Source organism: Peromyscus maniculatus, chromosome 4 (genome assembly GCF_049852395.1).
Source record: "Peromyscus maniculatus bairdii isolate BWxNUB_F1_BW_parent chromosome 4, HU_Pman_BW_mat_3.1, whole genome shotgun sequence".
In the NCBI taxonomy this organism is placed as follows: domain Eukaryota; kingdom Metazoa; phylum Chordata; class Mammalia; order Rodentia; family Cricetidae; genus Peromyscus; species Peromyscus maniculatus.
Window position 1 is genome coordinate 69,397,948 of NC_134855.1, and position 9,805 is coordinate 69,407,752.

At 57.4% G+C, this 9,805-nt stretch overlaps 1 protein-coding gene across 6 annotated transcripts; it reads right to left on the reverse strand.

The window, feature by feature from the left end:
• Positions 1–2,968: 2,968 nt before the first annotated feature.
• On the reverse strand, positions 2,969–9,399 carry Large2 (LARGE xylosyl- and glucuronyltransferase 2). Of its 6 annotated transcripts, XM_076570089.1 has the most exons (15): positions 9,127–9,251; positions 8,880–9,038; positions 8,706–8,803; positions 8,317–8,399; positions 7,974–8,097; positions 7,587–7,758; positions 7,365–7,469; positions 5,776–5,888; positions 5,575–5,700; positions 5,342–5,497; positions 5,058–5,218; positions 4,344–4,622; positions 3,879–4,031; positions 3,571–3,766; positions 2,969–3,436 (listed from the first exon to the last, which is right to left on the reverse strand). In XM_076570089.1, the coding sequence occupies exons 2-15, from the start codon at positions 8,977–8,979 to the stop codon at positions 3,227–3,229; spliced, it is 2,076 nt and encodes a 691-aa protein (XP_076426204.1). In that variant the 5' UTR covers positions 8,980–9,038; positions 9,127–9,251; the 3' UTR covers positions 2,969–3,226. The 6 variants fall into 6 exon arrangements, with proteins under 6 accessions (XP_076426204.1, XP_006995213.3, XP_076426202.1 ...); XM_006995151.4 differs by having other exon boundaries at positions 8,880–9,399; XM_076570087.1 differs by having other exon boundaries at positions 7,365–7,758; positions 7,974–8,124.
• Between the last annotated feature and the right edge of the window lie 406 nt (positions 9,400–9,805).

The following is a 9,805-nucleotide window of genomic DNA, read 5'->3' on the forward strand; positions in this document are numbered from 1 at the left end:
CGCATCTCCTGTTTTAAGCCAAAATGGAGTGTGCGTGGTGGGGTCTCCCCACGGTCTCAGGCCTTGCTGGAGTGCAGGCTGGTGCCCACCTAAGACCTTCCTTTGGTGCTGCTCTCAGTCTCTCAGCCACCAGCGTTATGTACGCCTCAGGGGCACCTTGGGGGGAGTGACCAGTGAGGCGCCTCTGGGGGTGGGGTGGGGTGCAGGCTGGCTGCATCAGAACTAAGGAAGGAGATCCCTTGAGGGTCCCTATGTCTCTGAGAGCCCAGGTGACCTTCAAGTCCATCTTGCACTGAAGAGAGAGGTCTGACGCTCCAGCTGTCCTCTGCCTCCTGGCACCGGGGTCAGAATTCACTCCCATTCCACCCACCCACATGCTTCCTGGGTGTCCCTGGGCTAGAATCCACTATGCTTGCCTTGCTTGGCCTGTTGTGGCCTTTTCTTCTTGGAAAACTGGGCTTCTAAAAGGCTCTCTAGCCATCTCCCCTACAATACCATGGGGAAAGTCAACTATGAGATGCATGCTCCCACTGGAAACCTTTGGCCATTGCATGGCCTTGAGTGGAGGGACAGAGACCTAGGCTCTGCCGTCAGCTCCACAGCAGCATCTCTCTGGAGCCAACCAGGCCCCCAGGGCTAGGAATAGCAGGAAAGGCCCTTTTGCTTCTTCCTTGCCCAGTTAGGTCCAGGGAGAAAGAGCTGGAACCTGACAGTACCTCCAGCAGAGAAGGGTGCTTCTGAGAGTGAGCAAGGCCCGTCCACACCAGCCGTCCATTCCTCTCCCAAGCATTTGAGAAGAGGGCATGTAGTTTGGCCATACAGGCCTCTGACTTCGGGTTGACTGAGGGAGCAGAAAAGAGCCCTCTTTTCTTCTTCAGAGACCAAGGTGCTAAGTCTAGTTCGTGAGCTTTGGAGAAGCCCGGACTAGTCGGAGGAATCTTTGGCAGAGGATCAGAGAGACCCGCAGCAGGCCGATGCCCCGTCTTGGCTCCCTCAGCCTCCCAGCCCCCATTGGACTTGTCTGGGCCCATAGGCTGGGGCTTGGCACACCGTGCCTCCCTGTGATGGAAAGCGGTTGAGAAACCAATCACTACAGGCCTTTGCCCCAGAAGAGCTGCTTGCTGGTGACCATGCAGGAGCCGGGCCGCGTAGAGTCCCTTCTTCTGATGTTTGGAAACGAGCTGTTTGAGTCGACTGGAGCGGAGTAAAAAAATGTAGCCCTGCTCCAGGCCTTCAGCACAGAGCTCCTGGTCCCCTTAGCCCTGCGAGTACCTGTGCCCGCGTGGGGCACACAGGCCGCTCCTCCTGAGCTGCCCCCACCGCTCCGTCTTCCCTCCCCCGCTGCAGTCTGTTGCTCTTGCAGCCCCATGTGTGAGGCCCCCTGGCTCGGCAGTTGCTTTGGAGGGCCTTGGACTGGGAGTCCCCTGGGCCCCCAGATCAGGCTGGCAGATGCAGGCTGTAAAGGCAGGGAGGCCAGCACCATCCTCTCGTCTTTCTCACTTGAAGGGGCCTTTCTCTCTCTGAACCCACAGTCTTGCCTGCCTCTGCTGACTCCACCAGTTCTCATCTCCTCCTTCCTTATCTGCCTGCTGACGGCACCCTTCAGGGAGGACTCAGCTAGGGACAGTCCCTGGATGGCGCTACCTGTGTGGGGCCTGTCTCTGGAGCCAGTGACAGCCACCAGGCAGCCTCCAGAGGGCCCCTGTCTTGGTGATTGGTATGCTCTAGGGCCCCCTCTCCTGCTGCTGCTGCTGCTTCCTGTCTGAAGCCCAACAGGCAGTGCTAAGGGTCCATGTGTACCCAGCACTGACCCAGGGTTCCCAGCTGTCTGTCTGCATGTACAGCTGCCTCTCCACCACCTCATGATGCTTCCTCTTGGGGCTTCTGGAGCCTTCTTGACCCACCACCACCACCACCACCCCGGCTCACACTTCAAGTGGTCTCTTCCCATGAGGTCCTTCTTGGTTATGGACCTTACCTAACTAAAGGGCTGAACTCTTGAGGACACTCCTCCCAGGGGCAGGAGTAGGAGGGACCGGTGGCCCTTTTCTGGACACCGGCTTCTCCAGAGCCCATGGCTTCTGTTGAAGGCAGGCTACTTTGCTGTGTAAATGACTGTGGACCTTGTCCCGCCCCTCATCTGAGCACCCTTGGCAGAAAACGGGAGTCTCCTTTCTCATCCTGCCTTCCGTCTATGCTCCTGTCAGCTCCTCCCCAAGGAGATGGGTGACCCCCGGGAAGATTCCGCTGGCCCTCCCCAAGGAATGAAGAGTCCTGAGAGCCAGGGTGGCACTCTTTAGCAGTTCCACATGGCAGCCTTGGCCCCTGCACCCCTCTCCAGTGTCCTCGCTCTTAGCCCAGGGTGAGTGGCAGTCAGGTGGGTGGGCTGAGCAGACCAGAAGTCAGCGAGCTCCTAGGTAAGAGCCAGACCTGTGCTGTCTGTGTCCATGCCCTTTGTGATTTCAGTCTTGGTAGAATTTGTATTTGGAGTTTTGTGCTTCAAACTTTCTGTTTTGTTTGTTTGGTTTTTGTTTGGAGGGGGTGGGGGGGTTACAGAGCAGCCGATCAATTTGTATTTATTTATTTTAACATTTTACTAAATAAAGCCAAATAAAGCCTCTCAGCCTCTTGGTGTTGCGTTTGGGGCCAGGGTGGGAAAGTGTGGGTTAGATACTGCATCTCTGGTTTGTGGCCCTTGAGGGTTCAGACTGTCCTGGGACTCTAGCTGGAATCCACTCCCACTGCCCACTGATGCCCTCGGACCCTAAGAGTCCTGGGTTCCCCAGCCAGAGGACAAAAAGTGGTCTTTAAATCTTTGCTGTGGGGCGAGAGAAATGGCTGAGGACTTAAGACCTGGCTTTGGTTCCCAGCACTCACATGGTGACTCACAACTACCTGTAACTCCAGTTCCAGGGACCTAGAGCCCTCTTGCACATACGTACATATATACAGGCAAAACACTCACACATAAAATGAAAAATTTTTAATTTTTTTATTATGAAAAGGGATTGGGGGAACTAGCCCCAAACCAGCTGGGGCAAAGAAGGGCTGGACCCCAACAGGGAAACCAGCCAGGAACCCCGCAGATGCCCCACCCCAGCCCCTCTGACAAAAACCTTAAATAATTTAAATAGCAGTAAGGGTGGGCACCCACCAGGGTTCTCCAGTGTCTTCCGGGAGTGTGTGTGTGAGAGAGAGAGCCTTGGCCAGGGGCAGCTTGGCAAGCTCAGGCCCGGCTTTGGGACTGCTGCAGGGCAGTGAGGTATTTCAGGGCTGCAGCCCCATAGCGCCGTGATAAGTCCTGGTGGAACTCCTCCTTGAGGGTCTGGAGACAGTCCCGATAGGCGGGGCTGGAGCGGAAGCGGGAGATGTCCAGACTTGGAGCATGGGGCAAGTGGATGGAGAAGGCCTCGGGCAGCACCAGGAGTTCATATTCCTGTAAGAACGGGAACAGACGCCGGGCCAGGGCTGAACTAGGGAGGAGCAAGTGAGGGCTGAAGTGCAAGCTTGTGCCATGGCCCCCCAGGAAGGGGGCAGAGCACAGCCAGGGCAATAAGGTACCCTCCTCACCTGAGCATCCAGCTCTATGATGTGGGCCACCTTGTTCCAGCCAAAGCCCACAAAGCGAGGGTCGTATCGGGGACAGTCACGAGGCACCACCACGTAGGGCTCATAGTCAGCTGCCCACTGCACCTGGTATGGTGCCTGGGCCTCCCGCCAGTGGGCATAGGCTGTGGGCGCATGACCCTGTGGCCATTCATGGTACCTGCATAACAGATGGGGTGGGAACAGGGCTGAGGCTAGGAGTCTGTGAGCTCATGGGGGGGGGCGGGGAGGGGCAGCATGGGATCAGTGGGGCAGAACACGGTCTCTCTGACCTAAAGATGTGGAGAGAGCCTGCATCCAGCAAGGTCAACAGCTCTGCCTTGGAGTTGGGGAAGCTGAAGCGGTAGTGCAGGGTCTCAAAGGCAGGCACCACCAAAGCAGCCTTCCGCGGCCGACTGCCCAGCTCCAGCTGCTCAATAGAGGCCCTGGGGAGGGGCATGTGAGAAGGAGTACTCAGCCCATGGGGCACCCCCCTGCTGAGCCACAGCCGCCTCGGCCTTCCAGGTAGCCAGTGCGGCTATTTCAGATAGCCTTGCCACACAGAACTGCTGTTTGAAGTAAGGCATTGCTTCCCTGACTCAGTGGTGGCCCAAAGAAATCGCCTAAGACAAGCCCCGTTTTGCAGAAGCCATTGAGCCCCAGAAAGAAACGGACACAGCAACCTGGGGTTCCCAAGATACCCTGACCCCGACGGTGTATACCCCAAATGCTGCCCCTCTCCTGCCCTCCAGGCCCACCTGAGGTAGTCATAGAGGGAGTAGGCAGGTAAGAAGTCGATGTCACTGAGGAAGACGTAGGGCGTGAGAGCCTGGGCCAAGGCCACGTTGCGGAGCTGGTTGACTGGATAGAGGGGACCGTCCCGGTACACTATATGGTAGGCTACATCCTTCCTCGCAGAGAGCACTGGCGAAGTTTCCACGAAATGCAGGAACTGCTGAGCATCTGCATCTGTCAGGTACAAGGCCAGGCTCATGGGGCCTGACCAGTGCCTGCACAGGGCTTCCAGCATCTGCAGCCTGGGGTGAGGTGGGTGGTCAGCCCTGCTCGGGCCCCTTGAGCACAGAAGCCCAGGATGGCTAGAAATCCTCCCCAAAGTTAGCCGCTGCAGAGCCCCATCCCGTGACTAAGCACCTTACAATCACACAGCTGGTCTCTTTTCATCCTTACAACTACCCCCCAGGGTTGCATCCACATTTGATGGACCAGCAAACTAAAAGCCTGAAATGTTGAGGCTTATTCATGGCCCCCCAGCACCCCAGGGGCAGTTCTAGGCATCAAAAAGACTTCCAAAGCCCAAGCTTTTCCCATCATATCCAATGTCTCCAACTCCTGGGACTCTTCCAGGGACCAGCAGCTCCCTACCACACCATCAGGCTACCAGATAAAATAGTTCTCTCAAATCCCATCTCAGCCTATGCCATGCTACCGGGGGCTGCCCTCCACACCCTCACCGGTCCATAGAGAGCTGGGCCACCAAGGTGACATCGTGAGGCCGGGGAGGTGGCGGCTGGTGGGGCAGGAAGGTGATATGCACACGATGTACAGTGAGCTGCTGTTGCCGGAATTCAAAGCAGGGCTCTTCCTCATCCAGCTGTGCCAGGGCCTGTTGCAACTGAGCAGGGTCCAGGGAAAGAAAGAATGGGGCTGGCCCAGGACAACGGGCCCTCCAGCCAAGGCCCACCTGAGTCCAGAGCGGCAAAACCTCCCAAAGGCAAGGTAGTGTGGCCCCTCTTACCTGCTCAGCCCCAGGAGGGAGCTGGTTGGGGCAGCCAAAGAGCTCTCTCCGCAGCAGTTTCCCATCATACCCCAGGAAGGTCAAGTGCAGGTTTCGGAAGAATTCTGCATGCTTGTTCTTCACTCGGAGCTTCTTTGGGGAATTCCAGTGGATCACCTGGGCTCCGGGAGGTATCGGCAGGGATTTAGACCGGGGAGTGAGCAACAGTCCCCTGTCCTGCAGGCTCCACTCACCTTGAGGTCGGCTGCCTCCAAGTAGCAGCGCTCAGCCAGTGTGTGGTCCGACAGCTGCACATTCCAGACACAGGGCAGGGGATGCACCAGCTCGGGATGCTCCTTGATGACAGCATTGAAGACATCCTAGGCAGTGACAGACATCACATCTCAGCCCCCAGCCTGCCCCTCGGTTCTGCTCCCACAAAGAGTCCTCCAGACCTGGTCAGCCAGGGACGTGGCCGTCAGAGTAAGGAGCTCCCGTTTGGCCATCAAGGTCCACATCTGCTCCCAGCCAGTTTGCCGAAGTCTGTCCAGCCACAGCAGGATCACACCTGTCAACAGGGAGAGAGGTTGCCATGCCCACCAGGGACATCCAGATCCCGGATCTTTTGAAATGTTTGTTTTGTGGTACATTCAAGACAATCGCTCTACCACTGAATTGCACCTACAGCTCCTTTTCAAATTTGAGTTTGAGGGACTGTAGAGATGGACTCATATTTAAGAATACGTGAGGCCCTTGCAGAGGACCCAGCTTCACTGACCAGAACCCACGTGGTGACTCACAACCCTCGGAACTCCAACTTCAGAGGATCCAACACCTTCTCCTAGCCTCCGCTGGTACCAGACTGCATGCAGTGCACACACACACATGCAGAAAAAACTTTCATAGACATAAAACAAATTTCCAAAAACAACTATTATGTTGAAATAGGGTCTCACTAAGCTTCTCAGGCTGGCCTCACACTTGCAATCTTCCTGCCTCAGCCTCCCAAGAAACCGGGGTTACCAGCAGCAACAGGCAACGTCACACCAGGATGCAAGGTGTTAATTGGAGGTCAGTCAGGTGTCACCTAATGGTGTGTTGGTCAACAATATAAAGCACACACTATGGTGACACATAATTATATGAAATGAAAACAACAGACACCACCACACCAGGCTGCCAGGTGTTAACTGGTACAGGTGCTTTGGTCGACAATATAAAGCATACACCACGGATAGTACGTGATTATATGAGGTAAAAAGTCACCACCTGAGGCTGGGTATATGGCTCAATTGTAGTGCTTGTCTATCACGCATAAAGCCGTGGCTTATGCCTCAATATGGCATAAACCAAGTAGCACATATCTGTAATCCCAGCACCAGGGAACTAGAGGCAGGAGGATCAGAAGTTCAAGGTCATCCTCAGAGTGCAAAGCCAGACTGAGTCCTTGTCAAACCAACCAACCAACCTACAACCTAGTATTTTTCCCATGCCTCTTCCATTTTCAGCTACACAAATACTTGCCATTGTATTACAGTTGCCTGCCTGTCAGTGAACACTCAATTCAGTAACATGCCTGTTGCTCCCAGACCACACCACAGCCTAGAGAAGAGTGGGCTACTCCATCTGGGTGTGTGTAAACACAGCCTCTGCTGTTTGTACGGCAGTCAAACTGCCTAATGGCAAATCTCTCTGAACGTGCCCCAGTTGTTAATACGGAACTATATTTTCTGAGGTTCAGACATAATCACCCATAATTCCCTTGGGTAGAGGGGAAGAGAAGGGCCCTCCCCAGCTGTCCTCTCACAGTTGGTAATGGCAGGACTCTTCCCATGAAGTAGATGTGAAAACGGGGTCTTAAAGGAAATGATGAGATGGCCACAGCCATTTGGTCCAAACATGCAAAGTGGGAGAGTTCTCTCCATCCCCAGCCCCTTCCACAACGCTGCCAGAGTTTCTTGGGGGCTTCCTAGCATTCTGTGCCCATCCCACCACTGAGGCCCGGCTGCCCACCCCATCCTGCCTCCCTCACCACTGTGCCCACCTGTGTTAAATCCCCTGCCCAAGGCAGGCCAGGGCCTATGGTTCTTCCAGAGGTTGCCCAGGTACCAGTCGCTCTGGTTCTCCACGAGACCGACCACCTGCTTGTCTGGGAGGGGAGGGCAGGAGGGAGCTGCCTGGAGATGTGGGCTCCGGGCTAGCCCACAGCAGGAACCTGGGTAAGCCGGGGAAGGGGCAGGCCAGGGCAGAGTTGCAGGTGTCTCACCAGAAAAGTGAGCAAAGAGTGCCCATAGCTCCGCAATGTCAGAGGAGAAGGTGACATCGGTGTCCAGGACAATGACTCGAGCCAGGCTGAGAGGCAGGATGCTGGGAAGTACTAGCTTCATTAGCCCATAGAGGCCAGAGTAGTGCGTGTTGGGGATCCAGGAGATCAGGGGCTGGGGGGAGGGGAGAGGATGCCAAGTGGCACAGTGGAAAGCAGCCACGACCCCCCAAAAAGGTGAAAGATTTGGGCTCCAGGAGGTTTGGCAGGACACAGTCTCTCCCCTCCCACCACCCACTGCTGGGGGTAAGTAAGGAGAGGATGGGCCTAGCTAGGCAGGAGCGCATGGGGAGGTGGGGGGGAGGGGGAGACACCACACGGGACTCCTGCCTTGAGCTCTTCAGCGTCATAGAATCTGATCACCAGAGCCGGCACCATCCATGTCCGGAAGAGCGTCTCCAGGATGTTTCTGGCTACAGCATCCGTTACCAGGTGGAGGTGCAGCGGATTTTTCCTTTTGGGTGGAAAGAGCCTGGCATGGCTGTGCAGGAATAGAGAGGCCCTATCTCCTACAAGGAGCTCTTGCGGATGTTCCGATGTCCCCACCCCCCGCCCCCGCCCCCCTTCCTAAGAAGAGGACTTCAGTTTCCTCGGTACAGTTGAGGAAAGGAACCCAGACCAGTGGTGCGTGGCGGGCGGGTTCCTGATCCTCATCCAGGAGACCTGTCTGTACCTGTAGAATAGCACGGACTTCACGAGGGTGATGACCTCTCGGCTCGAGTTGTGTCCCGCACACACGATGGCCACATGCAACAGCTGGGGAGGGAAGAGCTAGTCAAGCAGCAGGTCCCCAACTTCTACTGGCCGGCCCAGCCAGCCTGACCGAGAACAGTGCAGCCCCCACCTCGCATCAGAGCTGGGGAAAGGGTTGCCTAGAGGCAACGCCTGAATTTCACAAGTGGAGAAACTGGGGAGTGAAGGGGGCGTGCGTTCTAAGCGTCCTCAGATGTCCCAGCCGGGTGGCCAGATGTCACGTACTGTGATTCTCCTAGATGCCTAGATGACTGAGCTGGGGTCAGGAACCCTGGGGGGTGGCAGCCGCCAGGGGCCACGCTCACCTACCTCGCACTTGGGTGGCAGTGGAGGATGCAGGCCGGAGGCAGAGCGGTTGCGGCTCCCGTACGGGTCTCCATCGAAGGTGGCAGCTGCCCGTAGTCCGTCTGAAAGGACACGTGGCATAAGCAGGCAGAGGGCACACTGGGTCCCCACCTCGCCTGCCCAGCTCACAGTGCTCACACTCAGGGTCTCGGCCGAACAGGAAGAAGCCAACCACCACCAGCAGCAGCAGCAGCAGCGTGGCGGCCCCCAGTGCCCGGGGACGCCCTCGGGGCAGCATGGCTGTCTGAGGGACTCAGGGCGGGGAGCGACCCCGGGCAGCGGACTCCATCACCGACCCTGCGGACCAAAGACCAGAGGAGGAGGAGCTCTGGGCCGCGGGGCCCGTCGGCTGCTCTACCTGCCGGGGCACAGCCGTCGGCCTCACCTGCTCCAGAGGCTTGGGGAAGGCCCTGTTCCTCCTGCGACTGCGGGGTAGCGGGGACTAGGGCAGAGCCACGAGCCAGCCCCGCCCCCAACCTGGGCTCAGGTTTCACCTTTTGCTTGTCTGGGCTGGAAGGGGCGGGGAGACCCCTGGCAGGGCCCCACCCTCACCCTGCACTGGACAGCTCCGAAACTCGCCCCGAACCTACAAGCCCCTTTAAGGGAGGGCTTAAGGCCGCGGGGACAGCTATCCAGGATGGCCTTGTGCCCGCTACCTGCACCCTCCTGGCTCTGGGACCCCATTCCTCCCCCTAAGGGGAGGGACCCGTGACCCGGAGCTCAGGATCAAAGGATTGGCCCTGGCACCGCGGGAGTCCAGGGGCGGGGGATGGGAAAGGAATGTCCGGTCCAAGGATTGGAGACACCTGCTCAGGTCGGGGGACAGGACGCTGGGCCTGCTAGGGACACCTGTAGCCTGCGCGTCCTCCCTGGCCCTTAGTCCAGGTAGCCCAGCCCGGCCCAGCAGCGACACGAGCACTGTGCCCTTTTGAAGGCCACCTCCTCTCCTGCACAAGAGCTGGCAGAGAGCCTCATTGCCGCCTGGGCAGGGCCGTGGATTCCCCCGCCCTTGTCTAGAGTGTATTGATTGTGCCGGGCTCCAAGGCCTGGATCCCTTCCTCCCT

Bases quoted from the DNA above. Each gene is read 5' to 3' on its own strand.
- Large2 (XM_076570087.1), bottom strand. From the start codon at position 8,979: ATGCTGCCCCGAGGGCGTCCCCGGGCACTGGGGGCCGCCACGCTGCTG. The intron at 8,804-8,879 runs GTGAGCACTGTG...GTGTCCTTTCAG, and splicing joins GTTCGGCCGAGACCCTGAGT to ACGGACTACGGGCAGCTGCC. The intron at 4,623-5,057 runs GTGAGGGTGTGG...ACCTCACCCCAG, and splicing joins GCCCAGCTCTCTATGGACCG to GCTGCAGATGCTGGAAGCCC.